Source organism: Penicillium cataractarum (genome assembly GCF_028827025.1).
Source record: "Penicillium cataractarum strain IBT 29864 chromosome Unknown utg000010l, whole genome shotgun sequence".
NCBI classification, from domain to species: domain Eukaryota; kingdom Fungi; phylum Ascomycota; class Eurotiomycetes; order Eurotiales; family Aspergillaceae; genus Penicillium; species Penicillium cataractarum.
Genome location: NW_026622746.1, coordinates 1,439,603 through 1,460,097, shown reverse-complemented (window position 1 = coordinate 1,460,097; position 20,495 = coordinate 1,439,603). Strand labels below are relative to the sequence as shown.

Sequence of the window (20,495 nt, the reverse complement as noted above, 5' to 3'; positions counted from 1 at the left end):
ATGCACCCCCGCGCTGAACCTTCCGGGGCAAGATACAGTCGAGCTGTCTTACACCCAGATTATGGAATCAGGCTGGTTAATTCCAAGCCCTGACCACTAGGCCAAGCGCGGGGGTTACCAATTTTGGGGAGGAAGTTAATGATAACCCTTCCTGCCAACATATTCTGGGTAACATTTCTCCTTGTAATTCCTTGTCCCCGGGATTCGACTTAATGCCAAGGATGAAGATGTACGTCTTACTAATTCCTCCACCAAGAATGACGAAGTAATTTATTCTGTTAACATTTCGTTCGCCATAAGAGTAGACAGGGAATCCCGCGAGGTTACTTAGGGAAAACAAAGTGAAGCCGAGTGCTGCATACGCGGTACAAGATACAGAGATAATAAAACACGCCACCGCGGGCAGTCATATTCAGTCATTAGACACACAGTAGTGAAACTAGTATACGAAATTCAACACGATGGACCAGGAGAAATGAACATCCACATAAAATCTGGAATGGATTATCAAAAGAACAAAAGAAACTAAAAAGTCCGCACAAGACAAGCAAGTAGGCCATAGCCAGATCAAAGAGAAAAAAAAGGCCCATGCAAGCAGGCAATCAGAATGAAAATATCATCAATGACTCAAAAAGAAAACACCCATAGAACTCCAACCAAACCTAACTAATGAAAAACGCCTGCAAAAGCAAGGGGTAGATATATAAAACTCCGAATTTCCAGACCCAATTCCTAGAATGATATCCTGAATAAACCCATCGCGATGACAAAAAAGGACCAGTAAAAAGGGAAATGAAAGAAAGTATGGAGGAGACAAAAACCAACTTCCGACCACAATCACAATCAGCCACGTCTTCGCCTTAGACCGAACTCCTCTTCTTGAAGCTCGCGAATCAAACGGAGACTCTCGGCATCGGCGTCATCTTCAATGCGATGCTTGGCATGTTTGGATTGGTGGGGAGATAAGGAAGTGGTGGCATGCCGTTCAAAGCGTTTCTCGACCATTGGAGAGCTCTTCTTGGCATGGGATGAGGAAGGGCGGGAGGACGGTTTCCTAGCCGAAGATGAGGGGCCGGGAGTAGTCCGGCGAGCGGTTGACGACAAGGCAGGTTTCGAAGGGCGAGGGGCGGTAGCTTCTGGCATGAAACGCTCGACATATCGAGGTTGACGGGATGAATGGCGGGAGCTGGAATTTGGTGTGTGAAGGGCAGTAGTTGCCTCGCCCTCCACGGATGCGAGCGGTTCGCCATCCTGTACCACGTCCATTTCGTCGGCCAGCGACGTGGGTGGTGACACCAAGGACGTGGTCGGTTTGGAAGAGACGGACAAGGAATTTGCATCCTTGAGGTCTACCGAATCGACGTGGAGAACTGGAGGCGATGCATACAATGCTTGGCCGACGGTCACCACCTCAGTCACTTTGCTTGGCTGGGGTTCGAGGTGGTCAACAGCATCGTATGCGGCAACACTAGCACCAGATACATCATGCGAGGCGACTGCTGCAGCGGCGTACCCCTCGAAATTCATAGGATGCGTGATTGGGGATGTGCTCTCTTGCTTGGTCTTCTTGGCTGGCGCAGGAGCAGCTTCGTCCTCGTTGGGTCGAGGTCGCTTGGAAGAGGCCGTTCCACGAGGCTTGGAGCGTTCTTGGGCCTTGATTGGATCGACTCTACCGTACTCGTCATGAATGCAACGGCGCTGTAAGAAAGGTTAGTATAAACATCGTAAAAACGCAACAGTTCAGCAAAGGTACTAACCTTGCTCTTCCGACAATCGTCACAGGCCTTGCTTCGTCCCTTCTTCCCACCGTTGACCCCATCGGGGCTCAAGTCGCTGAGGCGATTGGCAGCAGCCGTTGACGTACCCATGACTGCCGAGTGGAACTTGCCCGAGCCATCGAATCGGTCAAAGCCAACCACACCGTTGCTCTGGAACCCAGCCTGAGAAGCAATCGCTGCCAATGAGTTCAATGCAGAAACGGCGTCCTGCGCGAGAGATGAGGGAGTGCTTAGCCCTGACGCAGGACCAAAGCCATTCATGCCCAACTGTCCACCCAGCATGCCCAAGTCATTCGGCTCGTCCTTGTGGCGGCAACGAATACGGCGTCGGCGACATGCATCACAAGCCACGCGCTTGGGCCCCAAGCCAGATCCGCGCGGAGCAGGTCGTGGCTTCGACGCGGATGTCGACTCTCGAGCGACAAACTCAGGAAGGAAAGCGGCCGGTACCGGTGTGGCACTCTCGGTTGGCGGGTAAACGGGTGGGTTGTTGTTGACTGCAGGAGCAGGTGGGGTAACAGCTTCATCCGATGGGCGCTGTACTGCTTGTCTTTCTGCATATGTGCGCTGGCTGTCGACATTACGTTCGGACCGTCGGCTCGGACGCCCAGCAGACTTCTTCTCATTAAGAGAAACCTTGGGATTCGATTCAATGACACCCGGGTGAGTCCATTGTGGTGCCTTCTCGTTGCCGCGCTTCCAAGCAACCCAAATGCCAAACTTCCTGATCATGTCCACGGGATCACCAACGCCTTTCGGGATGGACCGTCGGACCGCATTGCGAGTATCCACGGTGACGCCCTCCACATTATACGAGCTGGCGATGAGTGCTGTCCTCAAGAGATACTTAGTCAATTCAGGCAGTCCCTCCAGCTCAGCTTGAGAGTAGAATCGAGCGTTGAAGTATGGTGATCCCGCAGGCTCTTGATTGGCAAGTTCCCCAAACTCATAGTAAATAGGGTAATGCCGGTGGAATCGATAGCTGTCGTCCTGTGCGAATGCATCCATGACCTTCTCGGGAATGGGATCATCCTCCAAATAACGCAAAGCCGTATACCATTGAATCTTTTGGAAAAAAGGATAGCGGAACTTCTTGGGCACTTTGGTGTCCTTCTCAATGTTGAGCACCTTTATTTGCATGCCATAGTTGAGTCTGGTCAAGAAATTGCCACCAATCACCAGACTGTTCTCCGGGGTCCAGACGGCATGGATCCAGCCCGAAGGGATCAACATAGTATCTCCCTCTGACAGATCCACGCGATAGCATTCCTTTGTCTGGTTCCCAAGGAAAATTGAATCCTGCGCAGGGGAGTTGCACCACTCCTCATACTTCTTGAGATGCTTGTCTTTTGGAGGGATGAAAAAGAATGTCTTCTTCCCCTTGAGGATGTGGTAGTACACCGAAGAGCCACCAAAGTCGATGTGGAAATCGGTATAACAGTCGGCAACGGACATCAGGCAATAGAACTGAACCTTGGGGTAATCGCCAATGGCCTTGAGCTCCTCGGGCCAAACTGCGTCCTGAAGGTCGAGGTCGCGCACGACCTTGGGTCGCTTGATGAGTCTGCCTAGTTTGCTTTGTGAGACCTCGAGACTGATGACATTCCGCACTGGCTTGTCAGGCTCGTTGCTCTCGTAGTAATCGGCCCACTTCTGCATGTTCCACCTCTTGTCCTCTCCTTGTTGTGATTTGACATCGATTACTTCAACTCGTTCTTCGGGACCATATAGTTCAGCCACGGCACGAACGGTCAGCCCCTGCGGAATAACCATATCCAACTGATCCTGTCCACAGTCAATTGTTTCCCGAAGACGCGTCGCATGTTCGTCGAGGTTCTCAAGCAAATCGTCGAACATTTCCTGAGTGGAGGCCTCTTGTACAAGAGACTCAAAGTCCTCGTCCACCTCCGGAACAGGTTCCCGAGTATTCCAAGCAGCAGGTATCACGACTGGTTCCGTCCACCCATTTCCCCGTTCGAAGTATTCGGCCGTGACCAACTCCGGCTTCATCCTAGGGAAGTTCTCGGGCAGGAATCGAATTTTGCCTTGACGGATAGGCTCCAGGTAATGGTGCTCCATCGTATCCGAAGCCGCTTTCACCACGCCTTGGTTGAGACCAGCATAGTCGATTGCGGTCCGAGCCCGGGAGGATTTGCGTACGAAAGTCGTTTGGCCATGGATGGATCGGCAGTTGCGACAAATAAACTTATCAACGGTGCGGACTTCTCGATCGTTCTTGAACCCGGCACAGACGATATGGAACCAGCGCTTGCACCCATCGCAGCCAATCCACGTATCTTCTTCTTGCTGTTCTTCCGGTTCCATTGGTATCCGCACCATGTGACAAGCAGCACAGCTTGCCTGGTTCGTATCACTCGGGTCGTCCTCTTCTTCAACCTTGGGTGTCACGTCCATTGTTTGATGGGGACTATGGGGCTCCTGCTGAGGGCTGAAGGATTTGTACTCCGCGTACCCGGCGTAACGGGACACCTCCGTCGTTGAAGTGCCGTCCTCATTGTCTTCTTCCCAAACGATGGAAGGGAGCGTACCGGCGCTCGTGGTGGGCCGCACGCCACGAATAATCGGGCGCGACATAAATGCCGATCCATCGGAACGCGACCTCATACGTGACTGCGGAATGTGATCCTCCGTGGGGTGATATGCAACCTTTGTATCCTCGGAGGGGCCACCGTGCTCGAGATAGGGAAAACCGACTCGATTGTGTCGAATCGAGTCACCTCCGTAGAGATTGTTGTGGTGGTGATAGGTTTCATCGATGCTGACTCTTTTCGTGTGGAGGCCGCTAGGCTGGAAGTTCGTGGGTCGGGCAAAGTTGAGCAAGAGCTCTGCATCCGTTTTCATGCTATCCAAAATCGACGGCTGAGGATTGTTGGTCGGTGGCATCGCTCGAGAGGAAGAGGAGGAAGAACGGTATGGTGATGGATCCCGCTCTGATCGGGGCCGTTTCGCAGGTCGTTCGGCATTTTGAGGCTCGGGAGGAAATAAGGGGACAGCGGATCGAGAATTGGGGGAGGATGGGCGAGGTGGGAGGGGCGCAAAGGTAGGGCTTGTTGCGAGGGCAATCGTCGCAAGCGTGTCGATAGTCGAATTTGACCGGCCATGACCCGACCGGTGATGTGATCCAGCATCCGCGGGGGGAATCCGGGCATGGTTTGACGGACGTTGATCACGATCAAGGCTAGCAGCCCGAGCGAAACTGCGCTCGGCCCAGGATGTTCGAAAATCAGCGGTCGACGGTGTGATGGGCTCAACGGCGCGTCGCGGAGGCGACGGAGTTCGGTATTGCGGTGGACGCTCGCCCAGAGGCATCATAAAAGATGCCGCGCTCATCATCTTTGGCAGATTCCGACGAGCGTCGGGCGCGGAAATGGGTTGGTGGGAAAAGGTCGAAGGTGCGACGACGAAATGCGACTTTGCGGCGGAGTGGGTGCAAAGCGGGGATGTTGGACCACACGGACTAGCGAGAGGCCGTCGCAGAGGAAAGGAGTGTCATTCCTGGTGGCAGGACGTGCGCACGCAGGGCCGTGAGATGAACAGCGATGCTCGAGGGACGATTGAAGACGGGTGGAGGAGATGGCCGACGAGGGAGGCGAGGTCAGTCGCGGCGGAGTGAGTTGAGGGGGTTTTGAGCGTCGAGGCGGCGGGTCGACAAAGGCGCCGAGGGAGTCGCGCCGCAACCCGCGGGGAGGGGAGGAAGGAGACCGGATCGAATTCAATCCAGTCAGCAGGAGTCGATTCCTGCAAACTGGATGACGAACGGGGGGTATCCGAATGGATGGAAGCGTCTCCGGGTGGTTTTGGGAGGAGCGAGGAGGGGAGGACGGAGCGCGGTAGGCGAAGGAGGAGGGTAGGTCGGTCGAGAGCCTGTTCGCAAGGTATGTACTCGGAACCAGCTGTTGCAGCCGGAGGGAGTATCCTGATGCCGTTGGCCCCCTTTCAAATCGATATGAATTCCGGTACGAGAGTGAACTGCGTCTCGCGACTGGATTGTGTCTGAAGAGAGAGAAGAGAGCCCGTCGGCGGCCCCGAGCTTCGACTTGCGACGAGAGCGTCTTCGCCGAGCTGCCTGGCTGATACCGTTTAATACCAATTGTAACCGCAAGATCAAGAAAGTTGCCTTGGATCTGGTGGCTTGAAGTGGCGGCACGTGCTGTATTGTTGTCACGTATGGTCATCGCCAGGATTGCGCTTACCTCATGCGCCTAGCCTGAGGCAGACGCTAAGCCACAAAGGGAAATGCCAAGCCCACCTTGTGCTTCTCTCTGCGTGTCTCTCTTCGTCTTGCGCTGCTCGTCTTTTGAAACCACCACTCGCCCTCGATACCCCAGGTATCTAACCACTTTTCTTCAACACTTCATTCAACCGTTTACTGGACCTCCTTTGTCCTAAGAATGAGCCGGAAGCTCGCCCCCGAAGCAAATCGGTACGTGCCTATGTCTTCCTCGTGCCCCTCCCGCAGTCCGTCTCCGCGCCCATCGATCATCGCCCATCGCCAACAGGGGAGATGATGACTCTCTTGCCTCGCTTATGCCTTTATGTTTCACTTGTAAAGCTAATATGTTGGTCCTCCTATAGGATTCTCTTCGTCAAGAACCTCAGGTACGCATACCCGTCCTCCGCGCTCCCGCCGTCAATCGGAACTTTCGCCCACATCTCTCCCGCAACCACAATCCCACGATCACTGCAAAACCGACAAGTGAAATGCTAATATCTTCTCCAACAGCTACAACGTAACAGCGGAGCAACTTTTTGACCTGTTCGGCAAATTTGGGCCTATCCGGTGAGCTTTCCTGCTCCCTACATTGCGGTACTCCGTTCCTCTGCTAACTTGTCGCTTCTTTTCCTCCTTCGCAGCCAAATCCGTCAAGGCATTGCCAACAACTCCAAGGGGACAGCATTTGTGGTCTACGAGGACGTACACGACGCCAAGCAGGCATGCGATAAGCTCAATGGCTTCAACTTCCAGAGCAGATACTTGGTCGGTACGTGTGACCCCCCGGATCAGCGGCAACGCGCGCATCACCCACGATGGGAAAACACCCAAAACTGACACCTCTCGTTTAGTATTATACCACCAGCCAGAAAAGATGGTCCGCTCAAAGGAGGATATCCAAGAAAGACAGGAAAATCTGGAACGACTTAAACAGCAGCATGGGATAGAGTGAGGTGGGTGGAATGTTTCGACTCTAATGATGCCCTCTGCAAGCATTTAGCTGCGCATGGTGTTGCAACGGATCTCCTGTTATGTTGATTCTGGGATGGCTTGAGGGGTTAGCGGCGTTATTGTTTTTCTTTTTAATCCTTCGGGATATGCTGTTTTCTTGACGACTCCTTTCGGAAGGGTGGAACGGTTCGATGGGTTGAATCTCAGTATCGATTACCGGTATGGGGAAACTTTCGCTTGAAGCATATGCCGAGCGGAAGATTTTATCTTTTCATGTTTATGTTTTGATTCTCTTCTACTTCGTGATCAATACGAAACCCCACTTTGCTCAGCAAACTTTTGTTGTAGAGGATCTACCTTGACTACTTTTGTAGAACAGGTCTAGCCCTAGGTACTGGCCACGATTCGAGCAGTATCAGTTCAACGCCGCCGCCTAGCTACCGGATATTCGCATTTCAAGTTGTTGTTTCAGCATGTAGAACCAAGGTGTGTACGCCTAGTGACGCTTAAGTAGTCGTGTTCCAGATATATATTTCTTGCCTCGACATGGATGGATATCTTCCCTAAGGAGTCGCAAGCAGCCAGTTCCAATATCCACTCAACGATCCACGAAGCAAAACAGGAGTAACTATATACCTACCGGAATCTATGGTTATATCTCCAATACAACCTGGAAAAACAGGGTCTCACCCATAAGGCTGAGACTGCGTCACTGAAGGAGCAGGTCCCCACTCAGCTGCAAAGGGACGGGTCTCTGGTCTTGGCAGGCTACCAATGTCCTTCCAAATACGTAGGACATAAATAAGAAACAAATTGATGGATAATACAGGTAGAAGATGGCTAATAGTATATTTCTAACACTTGAAACTCTCTACGATAGTTCTGTACCCTATATCTATCCCTTCTTGACAGCCAAAGCCAAGCAGAGCCAAGAATTATTAGCCGCGCCGATCCCCTTTGCGGTATTTGCGGGGAGGACAAGTTCGGCCCGACACCGCCTTTAGGCAGAGCTCACTTCCAAGGTTTCGGCGTCACTAACGTCGCTGCAGTCTTCTTCTATCCGCGCTGGTCGTGTTCTAAGCTTTGTTTCCTTCCAATATCGGGTACCTGCGACGAATACGAAATACTTTGTTCTTGTCACCTGCCCATGACGCCCTGTCTCGGCACTGAATAGGCCCGTCCGGCCCCCCGCGTCATTCCAGCCTCCGAACGTTACACTGCCACGACCCCATCACAGCGCGGGTCGCTTCTCGTCTTTTCCAAGGCGAAATCAGATATTCAGCTGGCCTGGCTTCTTCTCAAGTAGCTATGGATGCTGCTACCACTCTGTCGCTGGCCGCAACCGCGGCCTCTACTTTAATCGCTGCGACTTCACCGCCCAGTCCAGTATCATATCTAGGCACCTCCACATCACCGTCGCCCTCTTCACACATGCTGTACTACCATGGGGCTCCTCCACCGGGTCAGGATCCAAACGGCCAGGATGATGGGGAGTGTAGACTCCTTGGACCTTTCTCTCTGCTCGTCCAGGCCGCTCTGGGAGCACTGGCGCTGCTATCATTGGTATTCAAGCGATGGAGGGAACGACCTCAGCGGCCACTGAAAGTGTGGGCATTCGATGCGTCGAAACAAGTCTTTGGATCGGGGATGCTTCATTTAGCGAATCTCTTGATGTCCATGTTCTCGGCGGGTCAATTTGAGATTCGAACAACTTTCAGGCCGAACCCTTGCTCTTTCTACTTGCTGAATTTGGGAATCGATGTAAGTGATCTAAACCATGCCCCTACACTTCGATAACGATGCTTACAAAGTATTTTGAAAAGACAACTCTCGGCATCCCCATTCTGATCTTAATCCTCCGCATCCTGAACTACCTCGCCTCCTACACACCCCTCGCCAACCCACCCGAATCCATCGAATCAGGAAACTACGGTCAACCACCCCGAGCCCTATGGTGGCTCAAGCAGTCAATGATATACTTCATCGGACTTCTCGGCATGAAAGTCTGCGTGTTCATCGTGATCTCGATATTCCCCTTCATCGTCAAGGTCGGCGACTGGGCCCTGGGCTGGACAGAAGGAAACACCGCCTACCAGATCGCCTTCGTCATGCTCCTCTTCCCCGTCATCATGAACGCCATCCAATACTACATAATCGATCATTTCATCAAGAAACCCCTCTCATACGACATTTACACCGCACCTGACACCATCGAGGACGACGAGGATATCCACCGGCGAGAAGCTCTGTTGGACGGGCTGGACGAAGCTTACTCCACTGACTCTGACGACGAAACAAATGGAAAACCGTCAGTCACAGTGTCTCAACCAAAGGCTACTGCAAATGCCCTCCACGAATCAGAGGATGTCCTCACGGACGAATTCTCACCGGTTCCGCCCTACGAGCCGCCGAGCTCGAGCTCTAGTAGCAGCCGCAACGAACGTGATCGTGAACCGAAACAGGATTTGTGAACTCTTGTAAGGGGGAAATTGCAATAGGATACGACTGGAAATACGAGCAAAGTCATGATTATGGGCGTTGGAGATTGGTTTCTTTACTTGCATTGTTGCTTTGGGCTTTCCTTATGATCTATGTGTACACGAATATATGCTACCAACAAATATGGGTTCTCCTCTTTTAAAGGTTTCATAACTATGCTATACTATAAGCACCTGACGGGTCCTTTCCACATCTCACCATCATATTTCACGGCCCCAAATCTAAAATAGAATAAGAAGTATCCGGATTCCCAATCTGATCCACAATCGCCAAAAACTCCGCCGACGAAATCCCAATATCATCCAAAAGCTCCGCACTCGGCATCATCATACCCGAATGATACGGTGCATGCCCATACCCAGTATTAGGCAAATCAACATGAACAAACTGTTCCGCAAACTCTGACCCCCTATTCAAAGACCCATTGTGCCCTTCAGCACTGTTCGCACTACCACTACCCTGATCAGCAGGCACGTGCCTTTCTTCCACGTTAACAGCCGTAGATAGCGTTAGAGGTTGGAGGCCGTTCATTTCCGCGCGGGCGGCGACCTCTAAGAATAATCCCTCGACGTGAACGAGTTCTTCTTTCCGGACTTTCGCGACTTTGTTGCCGTTGACGATCATCTGGTCTAGGATGGAGTGGGCTTCTTGTGCGGAGGCGGGGCCGTCGACTGCGTCGGGGAAGAGGGCGTTGGCCATTGCTAGGTGGATTGCGGCTGCGTAGGTGAATTCGAGGTTGTAGAGTAGGAAGACTTCTGTAGTTTTGTTAGATGGATGGTGTTTCCCGGGGGTGTTGAGTGAGGGATAAATTACCCAGGAGACTGTCGCTGTTAGATATTATTTGGAGGGTTTTAGAAGCTGACTTGATTCCGGCGGTTATTAGGGTCTTTGTAAGGTCTAATGAGCTCTCGACTTCTCCGGTGTTGCTGTCGATTGTGGAGAGTCGTTCCATGAGAGCGGAAAGAAGGAGGGGGCGTGTAGCGACGATGACACACTGTAGACAGCGTCTTAGAACACTCGTTGTATCTGGGTGGGCTTGGGGCTCAATACAAACCTGATGGTATAACAAGGTGATATGTCTTGTTCCCCTAGGCATCGAATCGACTGAATTTCGGAACGTGGCATGGATAATCTTTTCGACCTCCTGGGCATGTCCAGCGAGTGTCTGGAGGATTGATTTCGTAGTGTCCAGGAAGACATTCCATTGAGTCTTCTCTGTCTTGTAAACAGCTGCAGGGGAATTTAGCAGGCAGGTCACTTGTGCGATTTCCCAAAGGAGACTCACTGGTTAAGATGGATGACAATAAATGTGACAGCTTAGCCTGGAGACTGAGGGCGACGTCTCGATGGGAGATTGTGGAAGGTTCAATTGGGGTACTGATATCGCTATCTTGTGTGGACATTGGAAGTCCGACTGAGTATGAGAAATGTCGATCCATGATGTACAGTGTCCACCAGAGGTTATGACATCGTGCCACCACATCTGCACCTAGCTGTTCTTCTGATAGTTGAGTGTGCAGGCCTTCATACTGCGCTATCCGTATTGCTTGACCAAGCTAGAGGGCTGTATTAGTAACTTCATATATCAAGAGATTCCTGCGCAACTCACGTAAATGTACGCAGACTCTCTCTGATCAATCGAATACAGATACAGTCCGGCCATGGCTAGAACTTCAATTGCCAACAGGCTATCTTTCCATAAATGCGCATGATTCGGCATCAGGGACATGGCACGGACGAAGAAGTTCGATCCGGGCGGTTCATCACTTTTCGTACGCGAGAGAAACGCCGTTCCGAATGAAAGGACCAGCAGGTATTGTACGAACCAAAGTCGATGTTCACTCGCCATTTTCACCGGATCCCCGTGGTAGAACTCGTGTATATTCTTGGTAAAAAGCTCTTCATCGAAAAATCGATAGTTCTGGCCTAAATGGAACTTGACAGTGTCGAAAAGGTAGAGCGCGTAGTCGAGTGATGGTAGACCACTGATATCGGGCCGTTCATTGCTTGCACAAGAGTCCCATCGCAATGGATAGACTTCCTTCTCTACTAGAGAAGGAGCGCTATCAGGATATTTGGAGTGAAGTTTCTCCGTCATGAGGATCGTCAATCGAGTGGTGAAGGACCACATGGAGGAGGGGGCAAGCCAGACTATACACTAATTCAGCATGCGAAAACAGAGCGAAGGGCTTGATCACTCACTCCAGCTGCGCTTGTTTCCCTTTGTATTTTTTATAGTTGTCGAGGGTAGAGTGAATGGACTTGTCCAAACGCTAGGAGCATCACTTGTCGTCGGCACAGGCGAGGGCCCGACACTTGAGACACCTGGGCTTCCTGGAAATTGGACAGGGGGCTCGGAGGCAAATACCGTTGTATCCCCCGCATTTGATTGCTGTGGGGTGTCTGGGGAGCGTTGGGTGGTGCCATATCCTTGCTGTTCTCGGACTTGTGCCTCTAGTTGTCGCAAATATCTGAAGAATGCCTGATGTCAGCGTAAAGACTCCTTGGATAATCTATGGCAGTCAAACCTCTCTGAAACCACAACCCGATTGACACCCTCTGTAAATTCACATCTGATATCTCGCCGCTGACAATTGTTACAGGGCTCCTCGCCTGAGCACTTGATTTTGCTATGGCGACACGCGATACACCTATTGAACTGGTTAGCGCTGATTCACATGCAACCACTGGATGGATTTACGCGTTCGCGGTCCGTCTTGTTCTGCGAGTCTGTCCTTGCATGATCATTGCATGATCGGTTATTCTTGACAAGGAAGAAAGAACATCGACAGGATGGAAGAAAAAGTGTATTTGAAACGCTCGACGTGTGTTTCCAGTATGTACCCCGCTCTCCGCACCCCGCATGTCAACGAGGGCCTGTACGGTAATAAATGGTAATTTATGAACGACCCACTGTTTGCCACCATAACAAACTGCCTTTGGTCTGGTGCCCCTTTAGTACTCATTTCAGTATTATAGACACTGGTAAAATCACCATTGCTTTTGTACAGGGCTCTGAAACTGAGAGAGCTTTTGTCAATTCTTTTGTAATAAGTGCCTGATGGTTATACTAACAAGCCCCAACGAGACCTTACACTCTCGGGACCGTCAACCGAGATAGCGACCTTATCTCGGCTGTTCTCGGCTTACCGGCCTCCAAACTCAAAGATATTGAGATATCCAGAAGAGCGAGTTGCGTGAACAACCTTGTCATCCACTTTATATCGATTGGTCTATCTAATGGGGTAAACACTGCCTAATCAATCTCCAAAATGAAAGAAAAGAGACACTATTGTAAGAGTAAATCCCGGCGACTTTTCCCTGTCTACCCATCTCTATAGCTCAATATCGGTCTCCGAGCCCTGTCCCTGCTTTGAGCCCTTCTTCCACCGAACCATGTCAAGTAGTTCCCTCCAGAAATTGCTTGGTGGTTCCTCCAGTGCATCCTCATACGCATCGATCGCAGGTCTTTCCCAAATCAGATCGGCATCCATAGGCTTGACCACCTTGGTACGCTTGAAGATCTTCCAGTAAAGGTAGAACACAAGTGCTACGATGACCATCGCGTAGTGCGTGAAGAAGTTGGTCACGTCCCACGGTGTGAAGCTGGAATATCCATAGAAGACGAGAATGAAGCATTCGCCAATAAGACCGATCCAAGTAGTGTATGGTTGGAAGCGTCCATAGTACGGGAAAGACTTTCGATCGACACCTTGTGCTTTGCAGGCCCGGTAGAAGAAGAGATATGTCACGCAAATGACAATGTAATCAATCAAAGCGCCGGCAGTAATGAGACTCGTCAGCCAAGTCAATGCCACGGAAGACCCGTTGCTGAGAGAGAGTAGCGAGAGTAGGGGGAACAGCATCACCACAAAGACGCAGTAGATTGGCACTCCCTTCTTGGTGCATTTCTGAAGAACTGCCGGTGCTCTTCCATCTAGAGCCAGGCCGTATAGACTGCGACTGGAACAGTACATATAGGTATTGCCAGCTGAGAAGATTGTTGTCACCAGTAGAGCGTTGATTAGGTGTGGCAAAGCCTCGACTTTCATATTCTGCATTGCGATGATGAATGGCGTTGCCGCTGCCGTGCTGACACTTTCTCCCGTGATAAACACGGAAATTAGGGTTGGGTCATTGTAGGCGACAAGAACGCCGACACAGACAGCGCCAACCATGTAGAAGAAAATGAATCGCCAGTAAACAACCTTGAAAGCCGTCTTGATATAGACCCGGGGGCGTTTCGCTTCGGCTGCAATCAGATTCACATACTCTGGCCCAGCGATTGTAAAGCTAGCGGTCCAAAGCGCAGATAGAAGGCCTTCAAACCTCCCCAAAGATCCGGTGTGTAGATATTCGGCCATAGGTCCAGGATTATTCCAGTACTGGAATCCGTAGGCATTGTGCTGGGGATTGCCACCGATCATGGTGATGAAAGTAAAAGTGAAAAGCAAAGTGATCAAGATCACCTTGCCACCAGAGCCCCAGAACTCAGCCTCTCCATAGATCTTGACCGCAAAAATGCTCAGTGCGCTAAGGAGAATAGCCGGGTCAGTAGTGCTTCCTAAAGACAAGAGGAAGGAAAAGGCCAGAAACTCACGCATATGCGGCAATGCATGCACAACAAACAGCTACTGCTGGGATATCATCTCTCCAGAATCGAAGTACCATTATGAGGGCGGTAATCTCGAACGGCACAGAAAGTGCTTCATAAAAGAAGAAGTTCCATCCAGCCATGAACCCAAAGGCATCGTCAACCCATTTTCCGGCCAGTCGAATGAATCCACCAGGGACGGGGTACAGAATAGTCATCTCAGCCAATCCATTGCTAACACAAGCAAGAATAGCAGAGTAAATAGCGTATCCAAGAAGCAGACTGAGAGGGCCACTCCTGGCAAGACCACCACCGATACTGACAAACAGAGCAGTTCCGATAGAGCCACCAACGGCCATAATCTGGATTTGGCGATTGTCGAGACGACGAAGTAGTTGGGGAGGAGGATGGTCAGTGACCTCAGCTTTCATGATATCTTGACCACCAGGGCTTCCTTCAAGGCTGACATCCTCGATAGTCTCCCCAGATGCTCCATCTTTTGCAGCCATGATTTCAGAATAGAACAAGAAGAATAAGTGTTCACAAGGAACATAGTTGTGATATTATCAGGATTACTCCAGCTATATACGGCCCCGGATTTCCACAACTCGGTAGAGGCTGCATCATTAAGCCCTAACAATCCCGTACCCCAGAGCCAAGGTAATTCCCCACAAAATGAGGGAATTCCAACATTTGGATTGAAATTTTGAGGGTCCTGATTGGATGATGAGCGCCGGGGGCTGAAGGACTCTCTCCGTGCAACAATTTGTTGAGTGTGGTAATGCGTTGTTCATAGCTGAATCCATTCTCCAGATGATCCATTCCGCCTATACGAAACAGGTTTAAGGTTTTTGTGTGTTAGTTACTGCTGAAGCTTATTTACCAAGATTGAGCCGAGAACCCGATGAATCCGAAGGACCCGATCTGGGTCCCAGTAACAAAACAACAAGGGCTTCGGAAAGGTGATGCCGCCGAGAACCCGAAGAATTCCAAGCTATCCCATAAAGGTAACACAATGTAGCCATCGGATGATAGCAAATATGAGTTGCACAGCATGTGGAATTCTTGCGACACTCCTCTCGGGAGCTTCATCCGATCTCTGGTCTCCACCTCCACAACTTCCAAGTCCGGGGTTTAGTTCTAATCAAGAAACATCATGTGGCTCTTATTAAATGTCATGAGAAACTTTGATATTTAATTACCACCAAGTAAACCTCGTCAATCATCTTCGAATTCAAAAGTGCCATAACAAGCATTTCCATTCTCAAAAGTCCTCCTTCTGAGAAAATGTCTGCTACTCAAGTGATCACCCCAACGGCCGCACCCAAGGTGCAACATGTTGGCCAGGTGACATGGCGTGCAACTCGTCCAACCGAGCCGATTCCTCAGTTCCTGATTGATGAGGCCAAAGTTGAAACCAAGCAGTCTTTTGATGCGAAGCAACACTTGCGCTATGAGCCTCCCAGCAAGATCTACACCATGAAGGAGATCGGCCTTGAGGGTCAGGGTATCTCTCCCGTTGCTGTCACTGCGCCCTTCCAGCTCTTCACCGAGGAGGCTATCAAGCAGATGAGAGCTGAGATCTTCAGCAAGCCTGTACTGGATAACTGCCTCTACATGTCTGAGTTTGTCAAGAGCACTGTCCGTGGAATGGGATCTGCGTAAGTTGCCCCAAATATTTACTGTTGCATGAACACTTTCTGATCTCCCATAATAGACGAGCTCCTTTCACTTGCGACGCCTGGAACAGCCCTGAAGTTCTGGCTAAGGTTTCCGAAGTCGCTGGCATTGAGCTGGTCCCTGCCATGGACTATGAAATTGCTGCTATCAATATTTCGGTCAACGACCAGACCATTCCCATCTTCAATGCTCCCAAGCCAGATGAGGATGAGTTCCCTGCTTTCGCATGGCACCGTGACAGCTACCCATTTGTCTGCGTCACCATGCTCTCCGATTGCGTCGGTATGACTGGAGGAGAGACTGCCCTGAAGACTGCCTGGGGTGAGATCATGAAAGTCCGCGGCCCTGCTATGGTATGGTATCCCGTCACACGAGTATCAAATAACTCCTACTAATCGTCTTTCACAGGGAACCGCGGTGGTGATGCAGGGAAGATACATTGAGCACCAGGCTCTCAAGGCCTTTGGAGGTCGTGAACGTATCAGCATGGTTACCTCGTTCCGGGCAAAGTCTCCTCATGTCATCGATGAGTGCGTTCTGACTGGCGTGCGCCCTATCAGCAACCTGTCCGAGCTATACAGCCAATACACTCAGTACAGGCTGGAGGTGCTCGAGGAGAGAATTCGTGATCGCCTGAAGAAGGAGCAGCGAAGCGCACTTGCGAAGCGCGATTTCGATATTGCTGGCGCGAGGGCCTTTTTGACTCAACAGAAGGAGTTCATCGAGTCGATGATTGAGGAGCTCATTGAGTAATGGTTGTATGTTTGATTTAATTGTGTTATTAGCCTTCTAGACTTCCTCAATTGAATGAATTATATGTTTACAATGCACTTCATACTGCGTAAGAAGTATTGATTACTATCTTAATACACCATATGATCCAAACTCTTGCCCATATAGTTAGCCTTTCCCTGTTCTCATAATTAACAAGGCAATCCTCGTTCGTATTCAGTATTGACTTTGAAGATGTGCCTGACCACTTTTCTATGAAGGTAGTTATTGCTGATATCACCATTCTAAGTGTCTACTATATCCATTAAAGTTCGCCAAGTCATGGCATCGCTTTCTCAACACACAACACCAAGAAAGCTGATCTATGGGGCAAAATAAGTGGCTTGCATTATTCAGATAGGAGCCGAACGAGCCAACAATACCATTTCCGTTAAAGTGGAATTTGCGGTTAATTCAGCGAGCCCAGCCCATGGGGTTCTCTCTCGACCGAGTTTAGCCCCGTACTTGATCCGATGCATGCCAAGTCGGCTTCCTCGGGGCTTATTGTTGACCACGGAAGATCCCCGGACTATACTGTCGCGTGAGTTGGGGGTACTTTGGGGTAAATTCATCTATAGGCCGAGTGATAGTGAGCTTAGTGTCAATGATATTTTGAGATTTGTGAAATATCTACAACTTCAAATTTTTTCATTGCCAAAAACTGCCTTCACATCTCCCAAATATCCCACCTTGCATCCCTCCCGCAGCACGAAACAAGTCGTGAAATTTGCCTTTCTTTCCTAAAACCAAACACACGATGCAAGCAGCCAACCGCCTTCAAAGGTCCCTCAAAGCAGGGCGCCCGTCCTATGGAGGATGGCAGATGCTTCCAGGGACGAACCTCACCCGAGTCATGTGTCGATCAGCAACAAATATGGACTGGCTTCTCGTCGACCTCGAGCATGGAAATATATCCGATCACTCTATGCACGAAATCGTCGCCGCAGCAGCCGCTTGTAGTGTTTCACCAATTGTGCGCGTCGCGGAGGGACGCCACTGGATGATCAAACGCGCATTGGACTCCGGAGCACACGGTATCCTCGTCCCAGTCCTGGAGACTGTGCAAGATGCGAAGGATGTGGTACAGGCGTCCAAGTTCCCTCCGATGGGCACGAGGGGCTTTGAGCCTCTTCTTGCGGTGGAGAAGTTTGTTGAGCAGCACCCTCATGGTGGTGGTGTTAGGGAACTCACTGGGCGGGAATACTTGGATCAAGCCAATGATTCGCTCGTCATCGCTGTTCAGATCGAGACAAAGTCTGCTCTAGATAATGTGAAGGAGATCGCCATGGTACCTGGCATTGACGTCCTATTTGTTGGACCCTTTGATCTGGGTGTTAGTATCGGTCATCCTATCACTGCTGGGAAAATGGACCAGGAGCTTGTTGAGGCTATTCAATTGGTGCAGGAAGCTGCGCAGGCTGCAGGTATTGCTGCAGGTATTTATTGCGACAGTGGCGAGGATGCAAAGGAGTGGGCTAGCAAAGGGTTCTTTATGAACAGTGTGATTACTGACATGATTGGGCTTCGGCAGGTGGTCAGTCAGACATTCAAGTCTGCCCAATAGCTCAATATGTCATCATAGCCAAAGATTCTATACAGATAAACGCGCACAGCAACTCTCTCCACGTCGTTGCAAATATTGCCAGTAGATAATTTTAATCGGCCCGCCAGTGGATGGTCCTGTAAACCTAACTTTGGTGTTCCCCTGCCGCGCGCTGTGTGTGGTATGAAGAATTCTTAGCCGAAGTAAAAAAAACAGAGAACCAGCCACCCTGCGCTCCTACATATCTTTGATCAACAACTGGAAACTAGGAAGCTCTTCTTCTCTGCTTACCAGGTAACCATCCGAAGTCTTAATGATACAAGATGGATATGGAAACCGAGGAATAACAACATAGCCCAACCCCGTAACATAGTCATCAAATATCCGATCACACCTCCTTCGATTTCGCTACACATAAACATGAAACTTAAAGACAAGACTGTCTAACCTGTACGATTGAAATTTGTTCTAACACTCTATTTAAATCTTCCCATCTCCCTCTATCGCTATTCATCGACCGTCCTTCAAACAACATCAAATTCGATAGTGCCCCAGCCCTCAAATTCACAAGACCAACGACCAGGCTTATCCATCGGGACAGCCTCCAAGCAACTTCCAGGCAAGATAATCTGGCCTGCCTGGAACTCAATGTCATAGGCAGAAAGGCGGTTCACCAACCAGGCAACACCCGCCAGAGGGTTTCCAAGCACATTGCGAGTGTTTCCCGTCATAACCTCGACACCGTTGAACCGCAAGATTCCCCTGGTGTTGCTGAGATTGAGGTCAAATAGCTTCTTGGGAGTTCCGCCCAGAATCACACCACCGTTTGAACCATTATCGGCCAATGTATCCGGAAGATCAATAGCCCAATTCTTCACACGGGAGTCGATGATTTCAATCGAGGGAACGACGTAGTCAACTGCACTGATCACGTCTGCAACAGTCACATTGGGTCCTTTGAGAGGGCTTTTCAGGACAAAGGCGGGCTCAAGTTCGACATATGGCTTGATGAACTGGTCCAGGTGGATAGGGGAGCCTTCATAATGGAATGTCTTTGCGTGCAGGAAGCCGTAGTCGGGGTGGTCAAGTCCAAAGGCGACTTGCATGACTCTGGCGATGTTTCCAAGCTTGTAACCGACAAGACGGTCTCCATTCTGGACTGCGAAATCAGAGTTGATTTTCTGAACCTGGAATGCGCCCTCTGCGTCAAGGGACGTCCATTTCTTTGTTGGTGCGTCGATGGGCTTGCACTCATCGCGTGCTGTGCGGAGCGCAGCTGCTATATCGCTCAAGTCAAGGGCTGACATGCCGTTGGTATTGTGAATTTTAGATTGGAAGTTCGAATGTGGTTCCTTAAAGTCGACTTGCAGGGTCAACTAAAGTACTGAAGAAGTAGGATATTCTGAGGAATCACACTTACTTCCCGCTATTTAAGCATCCTCTACATTATAGTCAGTCAACCACCCTTCAGATCCAGAGTCCGCATACATTTTGCTCAAAGTATCTCTACATTTGTCGTCCTCGGTAAGTGTTCAGTGGTTGCGCCCCGAGTATGCCGACGATGCTCCTGCAGTACTATCTCGGAAGAAGAACCCGAGCCCCATTCTCGCGAAGCCAAAGTGGGGAACCACCCGGCAGTTTTCCGATAAACCCTCCAGTACTCTCGACTTGATCGCTTTTACCGTCAAGTTGTCTCATGATTGGCACGCCCGATAACAGAGAAGTACTGACATGACTAACTCCAGTAACTATCCGTGTCTTTTTTCCCCGACCTGCTTCCCCGGACTAAGCCCCAACACCCCAGACGAAGACCGGTTGGCACTTGTTCGGGCCTCAAGACGGGCGCACACGATATGTACCGACTACCGAGAGCTTAGCATTGCCGATTTGGACTGTTACTTTGCGAGATCGGTGGATATCTCAGCATTCATTTGTTGTTGTCTAGCATCTTTGCCCAGATTATCTGAAATGACACGATAGCGAGATAGGGTTGCGTAATGAATGGTGACTCAGTGGATTTAGGGGAATTCTTCATAGTTCCTTATACTACATACTCGTTTCATAATAAAAAAAGGTAATATCTATTTTACTAGCAACGATAATCAACAGGAAGTACCGAAACTCGCCGTTTTCGTCCTCTCTCCATTCATTGACCTAAACGGGACTAGTGTATTCGAGCGATCTCATGCGGCTAAAGCAGCAAGAGCCTGACTATCTATGGATTCGATCTCGAGGCGCAGTATTCCCTTCAAGTTTCTTAGACCAAGACCTTTTGCTTCTCAGCCTTAGCTATGCATATCACTGCTCCCATGATCTATCTTGAGTTCATCAAATCGTTTAAATCTAAAGTAGTGAGAACCTTGTGCAGTCCAGTTCAATTTTCTGGCTGGTGACTATAAATTTATTTCCCTGCCGAATTCCGGAATGGAATTGATGCGCAGACGC

The 20,495-nt window shown here is 50.2% G+C and overlaps 8 protein-coding genes across 8 annotated transcripts; 4 read left to right on the top strand and 4 right to left on the bottom strand.

Moving 5' to 3' along the window:
* Positions 1–843: 843 nt before the first annotated feature.
* On the bottom strand, positions 844–5,132 carry jhd1 ([Histone H3]-lysine-36 demethylase; the record flags this gene model as incomplete). Its single annotated transcript, XM_056705534.1, has 2 exons — positions 844–1,698; positions 1,758–5,132. The coding sequence occupies 2 exons, from the start codon at positions 5,130–5,132 to the stop codon at positions 844–846; spliced, it is 4,230 nt and encodes a 1,409-aa protein (XP_056549432.1).
* A 1,058-nt stretch (positions 5,133–6,190) lies between these two features.
* On the top strand, positions 6,191–7,032 carry N7496_012620 (putative pre-mRNA branch site protein p14; the record flags this gene model as incomplete). Its single annotated transcript, XM_056705533.1, has 5 exons — positions 6,191–6,222; positions 6,375–6,398; positions 6,523–6,579; positions 6,654–6,781; positions 6,864–7,032. The coding sequence occupies 5 exons, from the start codon at positions 6,191–6,193 to the stop codon at positions 6,962–6,964; spliced, it is 342 nt and encodes a 113-aa protein (XP_056549431.1). The 3' UTR covers positions 6,965–7,032.
* Positions 7,033–8,271: 1,239 nt separating this feature from the next.
* N7496_012619 (STIMATE family protein) lies at positions 8,272–9,434 on the top strand (the record flags this gene model as incomplete). Its single annotated transcript, XM_056705532.1, has 2 exons — positions 8,272–8,724; positions 8,775–9,434. The coding sequence occupies 2 exons, from the start codon at positions 8,272–8,274 to the stop codon at positions 9,432–9,434; spliced, it is 1,113 nt and encodes a 370-aa protein (XP_056549430.1).
* A 235-nt stretch (positions 9,435–9,669) lies between these two features.
* N7496_012618 (fungal specific transcription factor domain-containing protein) lies at positions 9,670–11,593 on the bottom strand (the record flags this gene model as incomplete). The annotated part of the gene is made up of 5 exons (XM_056705531.1): positions 9,670–10,217; positions 10,276–10,456; positions 10,517–10,692; positions 10,748–11,018; positions 11,072–11,593. 5 exons carry the CDS (start codon positions 11,591–11,593, stop codon positions 9,670–9,672), a joined length of 1,698 nt encoding a protein of 565 aa, XP_056549429.1.
* Positions 11,594–12,797: 1,204 nt separating this feature from the next.
* On the bottom strand, positions 12,798–14,565 carry N7496_012617 (uncharacterized protein; the record flags this gene model as incomplete). The annotated part of the gene is made up of 2 exons (XM_056705530.1): positions 12,798–13,995; positions 14,063–14,565. The coding sequence occupies 2 exons, from the start codon at positions 14,563–14,565 to the stop codon at positions 12,798–12,800; spliced, it is 1,701 nt and encodes a 566-aa protein (XP_056549428.1).
* Positions 14,566–15,343: 778 nt separating this feature from the next.
* N7496_012616 (uncharacterized protein) lies at positions 15,344–16,489 on the top strand (the record flags this gene model as incomplete). Its single annotated transcript, XM_056705529.1, has 3 exons — positions 15,344–15,717; positions 15,774–16,089; positions 16,145–16,489. The coding sequence occupies 3 exons, from the start codon at positions 15,344–15,346 to the stop codon at positions 16,487–16,489; spliced, it is 1,035 nt and encodes a 344-aa protein (XP_056549427.1).
* Positions 16,490–17,264: 775 nt separating this feature from the next.
* N7496_012615 (HpcH/HpaI aldolase family protein) lies at positions 17,265–18,071 on the top strand (the record flags this gene model as incomplete). The annotated part of the gene is made up of 1 exon (XM_056705528.1): positions 17,265–18,071. The coding sequence occupies one exon, from the start codon at positions 17,265–17,267 to the stop codon at positions 18,069–18,071; it is 807 nt and encodes a 268-aa protein (XP_056549426.1).
* A 503-nt stretch (positions 18,072–18,574) lies between these two features.
* N7496_012614 (2-keto-4-pentenoate hydratase) lies at positions 18,575–19,357 on the bottom strand (the record flags this gene model as incomplete). The annotated part of the gene is made up of 1 exon (XM_056705527.1): positions 18,575–19,357. The coding sequence occupies one exon, from the start codon at positions 19,355–19,357 to the stop codon at positions 18,575–18,577; it is 783 nt and encodes a 260-aa protein (XP_056549425.1).
* Between the last annotated feature and the right edge of the window lie 1,138 nt (positions 19,358–20,495).